This window comes from Rattus rattus, chromosome 7 (genome assembly GCF_011064425.1).
Source record: "Rattus rattus isolate New Zealand chromosome 7, Rrattus_CSIRO_v1, whole genome shotgun sequence".
NCBI classification, from domain to species: domain Eukaryota; kingdom Metazoa; phylum Chordata; class Mammalia; order Rodentia; family Muridae; genus Rattus; species Rattus rattus.
In genome coordinates this window covers 68,887,242-68,905,679 of record NC_046160.1, presented here as the reverse complement: position 1 = coordinate 68,905,679, position 18,438 = coordinate 68,887,242, and the positions used below count along the sequence as shown (strand labels likewise).

General features: G+C 38.6%; 1 protein-coding gene across 11 annotated transcripts in view; it reads left to right on the top strand.

Moving 5' to 3' along the window:
- Ralgapa1 (Ral GTPase activating protein catalytic subunit alpha 1) overlaps positions 1 to 18,438 on the top strand; it is a 356,627-nt gene that overhangs the window by 295,290 nt on the left and 42,899 nt on the right. For all 11 annotated transcript variants that reach the window (XR_004388482.1, XM_032907763.1, XM_032907764.1 and 8 more), the window contains 2 exons: positions 4,132 to 4,255; positions 6,953 to 7,108. Coding sequence is in view for 10 of the 11 variants with exons in the window: in XM_032907763.1 (XP_032763654.1) it covers positions 4,132 to 4,255; positions 6,953 to 7,108 (280 nt within the window). In the remaining variant the exon portion in view is untranslated. The remainder of the gene's footprint in view (positions 1 to 4,131; positions 4,256 to 6,952; positions 7,109 to 18,438) is intronic.

Here is an 18,438-nt window from a genome sequence, read left to right as displayed (position 1 = left end):
GCTTTGAGCTTTAGTAAGGTTTCTTTTATGTATGTAGGTGACCTTGTATTTGGAGCATAGATATTTAGGATTGAGAGTTCATCTTGGTGGATTTTTCCTTTGATGAATATGAAGCGTCCTTCCTTATCCCTTTTAATGACTTTTGATTGAAAGTCAATTTTATTTGGTATTAGAATGGCAACTCCAGCTCGTTTCTTCAGGCCATTTGCTTAGAAAGTTGTTTTCCAGCCACTTACTCTGAAGTAGTGTCTGTCTTTGTCTCTCAGGTGTGTTTCCTGCATGCAGCAAAATGCTGGGTCCTCTTTACATATCCAGTCTGTTCGTCTATGTCTTTTTGTTGAGGAATTGAGTCCATTGATGTTGAGAGATATTAAGGAATAGTGATTGTCACTTCCTATTGTTTTTGTTGTTAGAGGTGGAATTATGTTTGTTTGCCTCTCTTTTGGTTTCATTGCAAGGAAATTATATTCTTGCTTTCTGTACAATGTAGTTTCTCTCCTTGTGTTGGGGTTTTCTATCTATTATCCTTTGTAAGGCTGGATTTGTAGAAAGATATTGTGTAAATTTGGTTTTGTCATGGACTATCTTGGTTTCTCCATCTATGTTAATTGAGAGTTTTGCTGGATACCTGGGCTGGCATTTGTGTTCTCTTAGGGTCTGTATGACATCTGTCCAGGATCTTCTGGCTTTCATAGTCTCTGGTAAGAAGTCTTGTGTCATTCTTACAGGTCTGCCTTTATATGTCACTTGACCTTTTTCCCTTAGTGCTTTTAATATTCTTTCTTTGTGTTGTGCTTTTGGTGTTTTAACTATTATGTAACAGTAGGAATTTCTCTTCTGGTCCAGTCTATTTGGACTTTTGTAGGCTTCTTGTATGTTTATGGGCATCTCTTTCTTTAGGTTAGGGACGTTTTCTTCTACAATTTTGTTGAATATATTTACTGGCCCTTTACTTTCTTCTATACCTATTATCCTTAGGTTTGATCTTCTCATTTTGTCCTGGAATTCCTATATGTTTTGGGCTAGGAGCTTTTTGTGTTTAACATTATCTTTGACAGTTGTGTCGATGTTTTCTATGGTATCTTCTGCCCCTGAGATTCTCTCTTCCATCTCTTGTATTCTGTTGGTGATGCTTGTATCTATGGCTCCTTGTCTCTTCCTTAGGTTTTCTATATCCAGGGTTGTCTCACTTTTTGCTTTCTTTATTGTTTCTATTTCCATTTTCAATTCCTTTACCTGTTTGGTTGTGTTTTCCTGTAATTCTTTCAGGGATTTTTGTGTTTCCTCTCTAAGGGCTTCTACTTGTTTACTTGTGTTTTCCTGCATTTCTTTAAGGGAGTTCTTTATGTCTTTCTTAAAGTCCTCTATCATTATCAAAAAATGTGATTTTTAAATCTAAGTCTTGCTTTTCTGGTGTGTTTAGGTATACAGTATTTTCTTTGGTGGGAGAACTGAGTTCTGATGATGCCAAGTAGTCTTGGTTTCTGTTTCTTAGGTTCCTGTGCTTGCCTCTCACCATTGGGTTGTCTCTGGTGTTTGCTTGTCTTGCTGTTTCTGAGAGTGACTTTACCCTGCTGTAGGCCTCTGTGTCAGCACTCCTGTACAACTGTTTTCCTGTTTTCTTTCAGCCTTTCCTGAGAACAGGTGCTCTGATTTCAGGTGTGTCAGCGCTGCTGGAGACTGTCTTCCAGCTCTAGGTACTGGCAGGAATCAAAGGGTCCTTCCCCTGATTGCTCCTAGGTCCTTGCACTCATGGGGCACAGTTGGCACTAGGAGATTCCTTCTTGGGTCTGGACTGTGGGCAGAGGGTAGTCTCCTCTGACTTCTTAGAAGTGTTCACACTTCTGAGGGTCCAGCTCTCTCCCCCACGGGATTTGGGTGCAGGGAGCTGTTTGGCTGGTTCAGTTCGGTCCTAGGCACAGACCAGAACCATGGGTACTGGCAGCTGTCTGTTCCTGTATCCCTGTGCCCAGAGACACTGTGCAGTTTCCCCTTGGACTAGGGATGTGAGCAAATGTGTTCAGAGGTGGCAGTCTGTCCTATGGTCTCAGGATGTCTCCAATATTTTCTTCTGTTTAGTTTTAGTAGTTTATATGTTTCGAATTGTGCATTTAATCTAATTTATCTATTTGCTGACATCCATTTATTAATAGTACCTGTCATAGTCAGAGTTTGTTGATATTTTTTCTTTTAATTTTATTTTTCTTGGATATTGTATGAATTTGCATCCCCCCCCCATACCCCTTCCCCATTTCCCCTGCTTCTATAAGGATGCTCCCACTCCCATCCACCCACTCCAACCTCAGTACTCTGGCACTACGTTGGAGAAACAAGCCTTCACAGGACCAAGGGTTTTTCCTCCTACTGATGCTAGACAATGCCAACCTCTGCTACATATGCGGCTGGAGCCATGGGTCCCTCCATGTGTACTCATTGGTTGGTGGCTTAGTTTGTAGGAGCTTTGGTGGGGTCTGGTTGGTTGATATTGTTGTTCTTCCTATGGTGTTGTAAACCCCTTCAGCTCCTTCAGTCTTTTCTCTAACTCCTCCATTGGGGTCCCCTTGTCCAATCCAATGGTTGGCTGTAACCATCCTCATCTGTATCAGTAAGGCTCTGACAGAGGCTCTCAGGAGACACCCATATCTGGCTCCTGTCAGCAATAGTGACTGGGTTTGGTGGCAGCTTATGGGATGGAAACCCTGATAGGGCAATCTCTGGATGACCTTTTCTACAGTCCCTGTATTTCCTTCTGTGAAATTTAGTAGATTTTTTAAATGAAGATTTTCTATTTCTTTTTTTTTTTTTTTTTTTTTTTTTTCGGAGCTGGGGACCGAACCCAGGGCCTTGCCCTCGATAGGCAAGCGCTCTACCGCTGAGCTAAATCCCCAACCGATTTTCTATTTCTATATGCCTGTAGGACAATTTTTTTAAATACTAGTTTTTTTTTTTTTTTTAATAATCATTTTCACCAGTTCAATTGGGTTTACTTACAAAAGAGATTAATACCCGTAATTCTGGAAATTCCCTCCTCAACCCCCACAGGTACATTTGAGTGCTTAGACTAGATTGTATTTACATTATATTGGGCCCATTGACAGTTTCTCTGTGTTTTTACCACCTGAACTGAAATGCCACCAGTGACAAAACTTGCTGAAGCTTTTTTGTTGCTGATATGCAAACCCATAGTCATGACTTAATTTCAAAATACTTAGAAAAATCTGGCTGTCAGACTCCAGTTTTATATACTATAGTTTGTATCCGTTGTTAGCTATGACTGTTGTTGTCGTTGTTGTTGTTGTCGTTGTTGTTTCCTTTCTCCTCCTCCTCCTTCTCCCCCTCCTCTTCTTCCTCTTCTTCTTCCTCCTCTTCCTCCTCCTCCTCTTTTTCTTCTATAATTTGGCAACAAAAAAAAATAACTTTTACATCTGGTCCAATTTTGAAATCAGGAAATATGTATTCATTCTTCCTTTTTGTTTTTCTGGTCCTAAAGTTTGCCAATGTTCACCAAACACAGATGAACTAGTTGGCTTGGGTTGCCAGACTTCTTATAAGTTTGCTATTATAAACACTTTTTAATTTAGAAAGAACTAAAAGTTAATTGCCTAAGAATTTGGCAGTTAACCCATGCAGTTTTGTGTGTTTCTTCTGTTGTTGGTTGCAATTTGGAGAAATATACTTCTTAGTGATGGCTACTTCTAAAACAGTTGCTTTAACCCCGAGATTCAGCCACACTGCATAGTGGTAATTCCTCTGGTGATTTGTCCTTTTCATTTATCTATCTCTGCCTACACTCATACCTTTACCCAGTTCATTATGGCTTTAGGTCATCTGTAATTCTCCCATCAGCTGTAACCATTCAATTTTGTCATTTTAATGACTTTTTTTTTTTTTTTTTTTTTTTTTTTTTTTTGGAGCTGGGGACCGAACCCAGGGCCTTGCGCTTGCTAGGCAAGTGCTCTACCACTGAGCTAAATCCAACCCCGACTTTTTTATTTTTATTGCAACTATGTGTCTCCTTTTGTAGACTGTAGCATCTGAGTCTTTTTCATATTTTTTACTCCTATATCCTCTGTACATAAAATTTAATGAGCAAACAAAAATGAATGGTATAATTTTTTTTTTGTTTTGTAGCCGAGAAACACACAAGATTGCAGTATTTTACGTTGCTGAAGGACAAGAAGATAAATACTCCATTCTCACCAATATAGGAGGAAGCCAAGCATATGAAGATTTTGTAGCTGGCCTTGGTTGGGAGGTATTGTTATACCAGCCATTGTTTTATATTTAGCTCTCAATCACAATATCAATCTACAGATAACAGAAAGCAATCAATCCCTCATATAAAATATTGGAATACTTATATAAAATAATGTATATCCTCCTATATAATATAAGGTAATTTAAAGTTACTTTTGCCTGGTAGTCTAAATATTGTCTATTCTGCTGCTGTGCTATACTGTTTAAGAACCAGTTACAAAAGGGACTGGGAAGATGGGTCAGTTAGTTCAGTGCTTACCTATTGAGCGTGAAGACCTGAGGTTGGATCCCCAAGACCTGTGTAAAGTACTGGAGAGCAGAGACAAACAAACTCTGAGAGCTTGCTAGCTAGGCTGCTAGCTAAATCCACAAACTCCAGATTCAACAAGTAACTTTGATTTTGATAAGTTTATATTTAATGCAGTATAGTCGAAATAATATCCTTGGTAGCCATTTAAACTTTGAATAATTTTTTTTCTTATAGTTGACAGTTATTTCACATTTTTTATTCTAGGTCGTAATGGGTACTTGACTAGGAAGCTGCAGAGTCATGAAGTGAAACACTCTAGCTGCCTTAAGAGGCATGCATCATAGGTTTTTCAGGTTAGAGTCCATGGCTTCTGGCACACTATATGCCTTTCAGTTCCTAAGAAACCTAGGTTCTCCCTCAGGCAGTGAAGCCTTCAGGCTGCATGTATTTCTCTGTATGTTTCCTTAGAAGTCAAGGGAACATGGGAGCTTCACGGGACAATTGGTCTCAAACATTAGTTTTGTGTGCCCTGCGTAATTTGCAAGCATCATTGTATCCTGGCAACTACAAATGTATTGATCCTGGCAATTGCCAATATATTGTTTCTGAGAAGGCTATAAAAAGTCTGATTGCTCTAAATAAAAAGTGTCACAGCCTTAGTCTTGGTCTGGCCCCTCTCTAACTGCAGCCTGGTTTAATTCTCCAATGGGCCATATCAGGTAACCTTGGCCTGCTGAGTAAGTGCAAGTGCTTACAGAAAAGCAGTTTTGTGAATACATACGAGATATCTAATTGATCATAATGTGAGTTGGCATTGTTTTATTACCCAATGTCATTTCAGATGTGATTTTTACTCTGACCTTAGTGTCCCAAAGCCTTTATAGTTCACTGTTAATACCTAGTTACCTAACATAAGGGTCACAGTAAACAGTAGTTGATTTCATTCTTAATTAATTAGCTCCTACTAATTAGAGACCCTTAAATACTATTTTAAAAACAGACTGGGGTGAACAAATCACCCTAATAAAGTTATCACTTGGTATCTGTGGGGATTGGTTCCAGACACCCTTCAGATGCCAGAATTCACAATACTCAGATCCTTTATATAAAATGATAGCATAGTACGCATTTTTCCAAATAATATATGAATTACTTATAATACCCAATAAAATATAAATAGTTTTATCCGTGGATGGTGGCACATGCCTCTGATCCCAGCACTTAGAAGGTAGACAGATCAGAATTCAAGGCCAGCTTAAGCTAGGTGAGACCCAAAATAAAATAATTATTTTAATGCTCTATTATTTAGAAAATATTAATAGCAAGAGATAAAGCTTTGTGCCTGTTCAGTAAATGTTTACTTTTGTCTGAATACTTTCAGTTTAAAATTGGTTGAATCTATACATGTGGGCCCCTTAGACGTAGAGAGCAGCTGTAGTGGTTTTTTGGCTGATAGCATACAAAAGACTTACTCTTTTCCCCACTTCATTGAAAACTGATTTTTTTCACTTACATATTCTGCTTATGGTTTCCCCTCCCTCTACTTCTTCCCACATCCCTTCTCATCCAGATCACCCCTTTCTATCTTTCATTAAAAACAGATGTCTAGGGGATAATAACAAAATGTAATATAATAAAAAAACAAACCCTACCACATCAGAACAAAAATAGACAGAAGGAAAACAGCCTAAGAGAGGGCACAAGAAACAGACACACTCACTCACACAGTCAAGAATACCATAAAAAACTTGAAACTGTAAGCCATCATATATATGTACAAATGACCTGTAGAGTAAAACAGGAGAGATTTTTTTTAAAGGAGAAAATGAAAAAAAGTCCTGACATGACACTATGAGGCAAGGAATCTCCAGAGATATCTGTGAGTTTGCTTTCTTGCGGCTATCTACCTTTGGGCAAGCAGCCTCCCCTTAAGAGTAGTTTGTTTCCCGATGAGACTTTCTTGGAGAAAACTAAATTTTACTTTGCAAGTGGTTATCAATTGGAGACTGATTCTGAGTTTGCGATGGGGTACATGTCCATTTCTTTTAGCGCTAGGACTCCATCTGCTGCAGGCCCCGTACATGCCGCCTCAGTCTCTGAGTTCAGATGTGGCTCAACCTTACTGATGAGAAGACCTTGTTTGCCTGGTGTCCTCTTCTCTTCTGTGGGCTTCACTGAGGTTTGAGGGACGAGATATGATGGAGACAACCTGCTTAGGACTGAGTGTTCAAGGTGTCTCCCTCTCTGCACATGGTCCAACACTGGCTCCTGTCTGCTGCAGGAGGAAGCTCTTCTGATGGTGTCTGAGCAAGGCACTCATCTAGGGATATAACAGAATGAAAACACCTTATTCCTGATGCTTTTGTAAAGTGAAGTTTTTCTTTTTCAACAATGTTAAGGTTTTTTTTTTTTGTTAATTTTTACGTAGTTCTTCACTGATTCTAGGTAAACCTTACAAATCACTGTGGCTTCATGGGAGGACTGCAGAAGAACAAAAGCACTGGACTGACCACTCCATATTTTGCTACCTCTACAGTAGAAGTAATATTTCATGTATCTACAAGAATGCCTTCTGATTCTGATGACTCTCTTACCAAAAAAGTAAGTGCTAAGGGGAAAAAAATTAAGTCATATTAGTTAAGAAAATCAATACGTAAAATACTAACATTCAGTTGGTCGAGCCCTGTTTATAGGTGAAGAATTTATTTCCAATGCCAGCTTCAAAACCAGGATCGTTGTGTAGTAAATTGGATTTTCCTTTAATAAAAAATTTAATGATGTGATTGTAGGTTACTGCCTCACTATTGAACCAATCCTCTTCATCACTAAATTCCTATATTTGTCAACCTGTAAACCTGCTACTTTATATCCTTGGGCCTTAATTTCCATGTTTTCCTTCTTGACTTCATCAACTGAATTATTATTTTTGGTATGGTTTGCTGCTGTTGTTATTGTTGTTGTTGTTCATTTGTTACATGTCACTTGTTTTTCTGTTTGTTTGTAGACATAGTTTTTGCTATGCAACCCAAACTGTCCCTGAATTCATTATCCTTTTGCCCAGTCTCTTGAATGGTGGAATTATAGGTGTATATTAAAACAAACCTGGGTTTTATTCTATTTCATGTATTTGATTTTTAAATCCTGCACATATGAATTCATATGGTATAATTTCCTTCAAGTTCTCCCATGCTGTAGCAAATGGCAGAATTTTTTTAAAGCTAATTAACATTTCATCACATACACATATATCACATTTCCTTTATCCATTGTCATGAATGAATGTTATCCTGGTTTCATTCCTGTTGTAATAAAACTTAGGGAAGAAAGATTCTATTTTAGTTCACAATTCCAAGTTACAGTCCATCCTTGTGGGGAAATCAAGGCCGGAATTTCAAATACTATCCACAGTAAAGAACAGAGAACAGTGAATACACACGTGCTCGCCCACTTGCTTGCTTCTGCTTAGCTTAACTTCTCCAGACTTACAAACTTCAGCAAGCCCCATCTAGGGAATGGTGCCTCCCACAGAAGACCTCCCCACGTGAGTTTATTAATTAAGACAATTTCACACAGTCATGCCCCCAGGTCAACCCAATACAGACACTCCTTCACTGAGACTTTTTTCCCAGATAATTATAGATTATGTCAAGTTGATAATTAAAGCTAGCTGTCACAGATTATAGAATGTTCCCATTTCCTAGTTAGGAATATGCTACCAGAAACCTGGGAGTGCAGACACCTTCATGATGTCTTAGCCTAGTTCACTTTGTCAACCTAACACAGCCTACAGTCATTTAAGAAGAGAGCATGTATTAAGGAATTGCCTAGATCAGATTAGCCTGTGACATGTCTTTGGAAGAGACAGTCCTTATTAACTGATAGAGGAGGGCCCAGCCCACTCTGGGCAGCACTATCCTAGGCAGGTGGTTTGGGGTAAATATGAAAACCCACTAAAAGTGGACCTCTTAAGTGAGCCAGCAGGGAGTATTTCCCATGGTTCTTGCTGCATTTTCTTTGCTGTGAGATGTTCATGCTTGAATTCTTGCCCCGATTTCCTTCAGTGATAAATTGTAAGCTGAAAGCTAAAATAAATCCTTTCGTCCTTTTAAGTTGCATTGTTTGATCACAGCAACAGAAATGAAACTAGAACAAGTGGTGATTTAACCTCCTTTCAGTATGTACACAGAATAGTGATTGTTAGTTCATATGCAGTTCTTTTTTTTAATCATTCTCTATACCATTTTCCATAATAGCTTGATTTCCACACATTGCACCAGTTATGAATGAGCGCACCCTTTTCCCTATACTCTCAGCAGCATTTACCTCTTTTTTATAAGAGCCTTTCAGCAAATCTTGTATTGGCTTCAATTCTACACTCTTTGAATAACTTCCCCAATATTGACCACTTACCTTTCTATATACCTCTTTGGTGTAACTTCTCTTAGGAGAAATACATGTTCTAGTCCTTTGCCCAATTTTTTTTATTAAATTATTTTATTTATTTACATTCCAGCCATTGCCTCCCTCCCAGTCCCCCCTCCCACAGGTCCTCATCCCATTCCTCCCCACCCCTTGCCTCTGAGAGGCTCTTCCCTACCCCCTACCAGGGGTCTCAAGTCTCAGGATTAGGCTCTTCCCCACTGAGGCCTGACCAGGCAGTCCTCTGTTATTTATGTGTCAGGGACTTCGAACCAGCCCCTTTATGCTACAGGGTGGGTGGCTCTGTCTCTGGGAGCTCCCTGGGGTCTGGGCTGATTGAACTGCTGGTCTTCCTATGGGGTCACCCTCCCCTTCAGCTTCTTCAGTCCTTTTCCGAATTCAGCCATAAGGGTCCCCAACTTAAGTCCAATGGTTGGGTGTAAGTATCTGTGTCTGTCTCAGTCAGCTGCTGGTTCGGCCTCTCAGAGGACAGCCATGCTAGGCTCCTGTCTATAAGCACATCATAACATCATAGCATCACTAATAATGTCAGGCCTTGGAGCCTTGGCCCATTTTGATCATCTGTTCATTTTTCTGCTTATTGAGTTGTAAATGTAAATATTTTTCCTATTAACCCTTTATTAGATATGTGTTTTGCAGGTTGTTTTTTTCCAAGTTAGTAGGTTGCCTTTTTACTTTGTTCATTTTGGTTTTATAGTATAGATATTTGATGTGAGAAACAAAAATTATTACTCAAGCCAGTATCAAGCTATCCTTATTATCTTTTCAAGACTTAGATTTAGGGAATGGTGGAAAATACAAGTCTCACTCATTAGTTTGCATGTGGAAATCTAGGCTTCCTGTTCCATTTATTGAAAATGTTATCTTTCCTCACATATATTATTGGGATCCATGTTGAAACATTTGTACTTATTTACACGTTTTCTATTCTGTTACCTTGGTATCAGATCTATTTTTATGACAGTACCATCTTGATTACTGTGTTTGTCTTAATTTTTTTCCATGAATTCTGACTTAAAATTCCTTTGTTATTTCCTGAATTATTATAGTGTCAGTAAGACGATAAGCATCAGAAACAGGCCTCAAAAGGAAGAAAAGAGGGAAAAAACCCTTTCTCTGACTTTCACCTATCCCATTTCTACCCAAAGCAAACCATAGATACTAATCAGCTCTTGCCTTGGAACTAGCCATAAGTCAATAGTCTAGACTACAAGTAAATCATAAGACCCCCCATTTCAGAAGAGCTCCCACTCCATACCCATGGGGAAAGAATGTTTCACACAGAGAACAAGAAGAATCAGCAGACAGTCTTCAGGCTTTACTGAGTTCCTCCCAACTCCACCCATTAACATTAGTCATATTCTTAGTCCAGAGACATTTCTGCAGTGCTTCATGGCTGTCCCATGAAGTCTCCATATGAACCCAAAGGACAGTGTTGAGACAGTGTCTGGATAGCCAAACACAGATGGGTTACCAGAGAATGGCATTGCCAGAAACAGCGTGGAAGCTCTCCACCCCTTCCTCATATCTTACCCCATACCTCTCTAATGCCTTATCTCGATTGCCAGCTTCATTGGATTTGGAGAGAGTTCTGGAGTCATTTAACTAAGGAAGACTTGACTCCTCCCCAAAATGCCATACATTCTCTAGGCTGCAGTTTCTGACTAAAAAAACAGAAGCCACTTAAGTGCTGGGGTTTCATTTTCTCTGCTTTCTGCTCAGCACTGAGGATCCAGTCTTTACCACCACTGTTTCTTTCCTGTTGTAATAGACTGTATTTTTCTGATACATAAAGCAAGTAAACCCTTCCCATAAGCTGCTTTCTATCAGGTATTTGGTCAAATTTAATTAACTAGTGCAGCAGTGATTCCCCACCTTTTTTTTTTTAATGTAATAATTTGTTTAACTTCAAAAACATTTCAGCATTCTAAACACACACACACACACACACACACACACAAACACACACACACACAAAATAACAGAATGTTGTAAATTGCGTTTAGGTACAGAGGGCTCTTGAACTTCCATTGATGTAGTAGTTCTTCGCTTTGCTGACAACAATGAGTTCTACAGTTTCTTTTAAAAGTTTAAAATCTACTGCACTTAACTAAAGGAAAACTCCAAGCACTTCTCATGCCAGATGACTGCTCCCCACCCCCGCCTCCTCAACCAAGAATGTCAGCAGAATGCTATGCCACTATGTACAAAAACAAGACTCCCTGAAGCTAAACGGATGCCCACCGCAGTGTCAACTGGTCCGGCCTCACAGTGCGTGCCCTGAGCTATAGCCCCTTCCAAAAGGCATCTTCCCCACACAGCCTCCATGCTAAACAAGAAGCTTCACGACTCTGCCTGGGTTGTTTTGTTCTCTTTACAAACTGTAGGTATGCACAGTTGACAACTCGGGATTTCTAGCCAATAGCCATATAGTTAATGTTAGGTTTTAAATTTCGGCACGGACAGAACACACCCAGACACCATGGATCCACGTGGAGAGGTTTAATGAGAGAAGAGTAGAAGAGCGGAAAAGGGGGCAAGGACAGTAAAGAACAAAGAGCAAGGGAGTGGGGTAAGAGGGGGAGGAGGGGCAAGCAGCCCCTTATAGAGTCAGGACCAGCTGGCTGTTGCTAGGTGACTGTGGGGCGGAGCATACCTGGCTGCTGCCTGGTGGCTATGGGGGCGGAGCTTAGACAGAATACCAACAGTTAACATTACCTTACTAATTGAGAACAAAGTGCCAGAAACATCTTCAAATGACTTGTCACACCAATAGCAAAGTGCACTGAGTGAGGAGGACACGAGAGTGCCTTTTCATTTTAACAATGTTCGGAGCTATATACAACTTTGATACAGTTTCAGGGTGCTCTGGACACTCATGGCCACTTCATATATAAACCACTGACACTTTGAGAAACTACAATATGATCGTGATCAAATTTTGTAATTAAACCTAACAAGGGCAATAGACACAACTCAAATAAGAGATGCATCAATCACAGCGCTCTCCTACTCTAAGGTGTTCAAGAGGAGACAGAGTTTTTAATTCATCTCCCTCCCCCCCTCCCCCTTCCCCTCTTCTTCCACCTTTTCTGGGCAACTTTAGCAGGACCCTTGGCACCATCTGGACTTACAGTCAGCAGCATCCTTCTCATTCTTCACCCTCAGCACTGCTGCCTTGGTAATGTAAGGCTGCTTTTCACTTTTAAGTTATTCCACGCCTTACCAGCTTTTTTGCCACATCGCCAATGGAGACCAGGGTTTGTAGATTTGATCTCAGGGGGCGGAATTTGGAGCAGAATTTGGAGCAGAATAAAAGAAGTCCAGACGGAGGTCTTTAGGAGCATTCAGGTCCTTCTTCTTGCCTTCTTTAGCTGACACATAGTCTTTCATCTTCCGATCATAGCATACTTTATCCGAGTTTGCCATTTCATCAAACTTTGATTTCTCTTTGCTAGACTTCCACCTCTCAGAGCACTTCTTGGAAAACTCCGCAAAATTGACTGGAACTTCTGGGTTTTTCTTCTTATGTTCTTCCCTGCATGTCTGCAGGAAGAAAGCATAGGCAGACATCTTGCCCTTTGGTTTCTTGGGATCATCTTAGCCATTCTGACTGTATTGTTCGCTAGTCTGGGCAGTGCAGGGCAGGAAGCATGGCTCAACGCTCCCCAGCTTTGCACTAGCTGGCAGTTCTATACCTTCTTAATGCTGCAACCCTTTCATACTGTTGTTCCTCATGTTGTGGTGACCCCCAACCATAAAATTATTTCATTGCTACTTCACAACTGTAATTTTGCTATTATTATGAATTATATATAATGTAAATATCTGATAGACAGGATATCTGATATATGACCCCAAAGGGATCAAGACCCACAGGTTGAGAACCTCTGTAATATAGTGTCTCTTATCCTATATTCTTTATAATTCCCTATAATAAACCAGTGAATATATTCTGGATTTTGTGGTCAGTGAAGCACATTTGTTGACACCATCACCACCCCCAAAAGAATAAGGTTTTGAGAACTTCGATTTATAGTTAGTGTCAGAAGCACAAATAAAACAACAGACTTTGGCTTTTGAAGAGTAGCAGTGTTCGGAACTTGGTTCTTTAACACTGTCTACAGATAGAATTGGCTGGAGGACACCCAGCTGTTCTCCGTTATTTGAGCATTGCTTGCGTAGCTCACACCTTGTGTCAGAAGCTTGTTATTGAGTGAGAGTAAGGAAAACCTAATTCAAGGTTAGGTCTGCAGACATATCTGTAATTTTGTAATATAATTTCAAGTCAGAGAGTGTGACACATTAACTGTTTTTTCATTCTTATCACTGCTTTAGATAGTAAGGTTGTCTGTAGTTCTATATGAATTACAGGATTAGTTTTTCTGTTTCTCAAGAAAGCTATTGTAATTTTGGTAAGGATTAGCAAAATCAGTATTGTAGTGAATAGTATTGATATTTTAACAATAACAGTTCTGTGACTTCATGAACACAAGGTATCTTTCTATTTGTATATCCCTTGGTTTCTTCATAAGTTCTAGGTGTTCCTGAACATACAGCATTCTCCAGTCTACAGATAAACTTATTTCTCAGTTCATCTCTCACGTCATCACCTCTCCCTCCTATTCCAAATTCCCCAAACTTACTTTCTGCCTCTAAAATTTGCCAATTCTAGAATAAGTAGGGGCATATAATATCTGTCCTTTTGTGCTGTCTTATTTAGCCAGATATTTTAAGGTTTTATGTGTGTCATAGCACATATTAGAATTTCATTCTTTTATATGGCCAGCTATCTAATTGTATGTACTACATTTAATCTGCATATTTGCTCATAGATATTTGGGTTGCGTCCACCTCTTGTTATTGTGAATAATACTGCGGTAAACATTGGCATACTGTTTAGATGCTGGTTTTTAATTCATTTTGGCTGTATACCTATATTGTTGGGTTCTGTACACACTGTATGTAGAACTATCTGAAGACGTACAGTATCAGCTGTACCACTTTCCATGTCGAGCATGCACAGTGGTCTCAGCCTTTCCACACCACCATCAACACTTGTTAGGAAAAAAAAAGCTGTAGACATCCTAATAGCTACAAAGTGGTTATTTTTGCTTGTTTTTCTTTTTTTGTTTTTTTGGAATAATTTATCCGTCTATCCCAGACTTTTGAACTCACTGTGCAGCACGCACTTACAGTCCCCCTGCCTCTCCCTTCTCACCACCATGCCTGTCCCAAAGTTGCTATTTCCTTGTAGTTTTAATTCAGATTTCTATAATACCGGGTAATAGTGAGCGTGTTCTCAAGTGTATACTGACCACTTGTTTACACACTTTAGAGAAATGTCTTTCCAAGTCCTTTACTCATTTGTTTGTTATTTTTCTTATGTTCTTATAGAAGTTCTTTATATATTATAGACATTAATCCTTTGTCTAATATATGGTTGATCAATATGGACTCAAATTTAATTTTGCCACCTCTGCATTTAATATCAATCCAAGAACCCATTGCCAAATCCACTGTCATGGAGATACATGTCTTTATTTTGTTGTGAGAGCTTTACCTCTTAGCATTTAAGTTTTCTCTGCCCACTGAGCTCCTTGTAGTGTAGGGAGTGTGATACAGAGTTGCATGGAAATGCCCAGCCTTTTGATCACTATTTGTAGAGACACTGCTGCCTTCTAGTTCATTAATCTAAATGTCTGCCCTTACACCAGTTGCATACTGTTTTGATGGCTACTGCATTTCTAAGTTTTGACGCAAGAAGTATGAATTCTCCATCTTTTGTTTAAAATTGTATTGACCTTGAACATCTCTATAAGACTCCATATAAAAAGCTTTAGAATGGTTTTTCTATTTTTGCCAAATCTACTGGAATTGTTCTACTTTTTTTAATTAGCAAATACAAAGTAAGAGCTTACATAGGATGTTTTCATACATATATAATGTATTTTGGTCATCTTCACTCCCTCTGTTACATTATTGAGATTTTGATAAGGATATCTTGAATCTGTAAATACGGTCATGTGCCTTTGGGGATTTTATTGCATTTTAGAATTGATTTTGTCTGTGGGGTCGTGCAGTAGTCATGGCACACATGCGGGGGTTATTGAGAACCAACTCTTACCATCCATCCGTCTATCCGTCTGTGTACCTTGTGCTTCCAGTGGTACAGCTCGGACTGCCAGGCTCAACAACAGGGACTTTACCCACTAAGCTGTCTTTCTGGCCTGTTCTGGTCTTTATTAAAGTGATGTTTCTTTGTTTGTTTGTTTGTTTGTTTGGTAGGAGGTGTGCACGTGCTTGCGTGTATGCCATAGTACATATGGAGGTTGGAGGACAACTTGTGGGAGTTACTTTTTTCCTTCCGTCATGTGAATTCTTGACGTTGGTTGTCAGGTTGTCAGTCTTGGCAACAGGTATATGGCTGTAGTTTTTTAAACTTTGATAATATAGGCATGTGCCTTGCTGTTAAAATAAATATTGTTGAAGAAATACCCAGCCTAAATTGGCTTTTTTAGTTAAAGCAATTTTAATTTGTTTGTCCTTCTTAAAATCCAACAGGAAGAAGATATAAATATGATTTCACAATTCAGTATACTTAAACCTTCTTTTCATAGAAATCAAAACCAAAACTTGCTTGTTTTTCCATATCCGCATTTTCACTTAGCAGCCTTACGTTTTAGTTTTATTGTAATATCCGTTTCTTTGTAACAAGTTAAATGTTTAAACTTAATCATAGAAGCCAATTGTCTTACACCAGTTCTTCTTAATAAAAAATCACTTTCTGTATTGGTATTTTTTCTCCCGAATTTAATAAATTCCACATTAGTGGTAATAAGTTGAGGCCTAGAACATGTCCTATTACAAATGAACAATTGGATTTCATTAGTTTGTCCCCCCTGTCCTTTGTACATATATCTTCAGGTGTGTTAATCCATTCAGTAGACACATTAATGAGCACTGGTTGCAGTGTAATATTGGAGAAAGTAAAGCTTGTTGACCTCAACATGGAGTTTAATACCTCTAATTAAATTAGATAGTCGACAGTCAGTATAAAGAAATAGCCATGCCTCTGGCAAGCTAGAATTATTTATGATCCTGGTTCTACGTTTTAAACTTAGTAGGGGGGAAGTCATTTATATCCATTTTATAAAAACTAAAACATTCTGGCTTCTTATTTTAAATATGTGGTGGTTTTGACCCAGGAACATTAACTTCTCATTCTGTTTAAAAATAATTTAAACATTTTATTTTCTCAGAATGAGAAGTTAGTGTTCCTGGATCTATTTAAGTATAACATTGTTTAATGAAGTGAAAGTTTCTCAAAGCTCAAGATAATAACAGCAGAATTTTTATGACATAGCCTAATTTTTTAACAAATTACCATTCAATCTAATAAAGCCTCTCTTAGAATATTATGCCACTGTATCAAAAACTGTGATATAACCCAGCTGAAGCCTTCTGTTCTATAAATTATTTCTACCTGAGAAAGACTGATGGAAAATGGTTAAAAATAATTTCCACTTAACTGACTGTATTCACCCTAAAAATCAAAAGTGCTGCAAGCCTTGGATAACGTGCTGAGGAGCCTCTCTCATCTCCGCTGTCTCCTTGTGGCGGCCACTTGCTGATACTCTGCTTCCAGGGTAGCTGAATCATCCTTTTAGAAGTTTGATGGAGATCAAGTTGAGATAATTGTAAAATACTTAGTTGGACTCTCTAGGCCATCTTTCATTTCCTGAACCCCCAAAAGAGGAAGAAGAAGTACTCTGTTTAAGTCCATTTCCTTTGAAATACTATTAGTGTAATGGACAGCAGGCCATGTCTTGAAACTTGATCACAATACTTTCTGAAATAAATGGGTTGTAAAGGCTCTACTTGGTCTAATTTTTATTTCAAATCTATTTTTATCTTAATTTTAAAATAAAATTAGCATGTGAGAGACTTTCCAAAGAACTATAAGCTAAATATAATCTGAAAAAATTTTAAACTATATGGAATAATAACAAAAAAGTTTTTATTTTAATAAAAGTGAGAGTTAATGGATTCTATGGAATTGTTATTATTTGCTTTCTGTCACTTTTAATAAACTCCATTATTAAAGGAAAGGGTTTAGGGGCTGGAGAGATGGCTCAGTGGTTAAGAGCACTGGTTGCTCTTCCAGAGGTCCTGAGTTCAATTCCCAGCAACCACATGGTGGCTCGCAACCACCTATAATCGGATCCGACACCCTCGTCTGCTGTGTCTGAAGGTAGTGACAGTGTATTCAGATATATATAATAAATAAAGAAATCCTTAAAAAAAAAGAAAAATAAAGGGTTTATTTGGCTTATATGAACCAATTACTATTCATCGTTGAGAAAAGCCAGGCCAAGAACTCAAGCAGAAGCAGAGACAAGAAGCATGTAGGAATTCTATTTAGTGGCTTGCTCCTCATGAGTTCCTCAGCTTGATATAGATATATAGATATATATTGATATATGATATATATATATATATATATGTATGTGTGTGTGTATGTGTGTGTGTGTGTGTGTGTATGTGTGTGTGTGTGTGTATATATATATATATATATATATATATATATATATATATGCCAGTCTGATGGCCTCATTATCTTAGCTGCTGTTCCCTCCTCCCAGATGACCCAAGCTTATGTCAAGTTGACAAAAACTAACCAGCATAGAAATTCTACTTGTAGTTTCCAATCAAAATATAACACTTAATGTTACAAATTCTATTCAATGTCATATTCTACCCACAACCCCAACTTTTTATAGTGTACTGGTGACAAAGATAGAGGATGGAAATAGTATCAGTGGTCATATGCTAGCTTGTCTCACCACCATAAGCAACTTGATCTGGACAGGATAGCTGTAGCTTTTCTTTGCACACAGAGTGCAAACTCTGTGTTAACTCCAGTGTTCCCATGTGCTTTGACCACCTTTCTACTTACCTCCGATCACCGCTCCTGTCATTTCTTACTCATTTACCAACCTGCTTTCACTCTTACCTTCCACCAAATCAAGGTTGATCACCTTTCTGAGGCTCTGTATACTGAAGTGTTTAATTAGGCTGCATTTTTTCCTCCAAGCTTCTTTATTCTCATTATTCTCACACTCCTGTGACTGTTTCCCAGTAAAATCTTTCAGATCATTATAGCTAAAGAACCCCCCCATACTCAGCAACACTGTCACTTTGCCCTATATTGCCTTTTTAAATCTGTGTGGCGTATGCACACATATGTGCACTAAGTCATCTCCTTACTCCAACATTATTTTCTTTATAGCACTTATCACTGTGCATAGTTACCATATTTGCTTATTTTTATTATTTAAAAATTTTCATACAGTATATGTTAACACTGTTTTTCCTTTCCTAACTCCTCAGATTCTCCCCACCTCCCTATCCACCCAGCTTCATGTTCTTTCACTCTCAAACAACCAAGAATTAAAAAGCAATAAAACAAAAACAAACAAAAAAAAGTA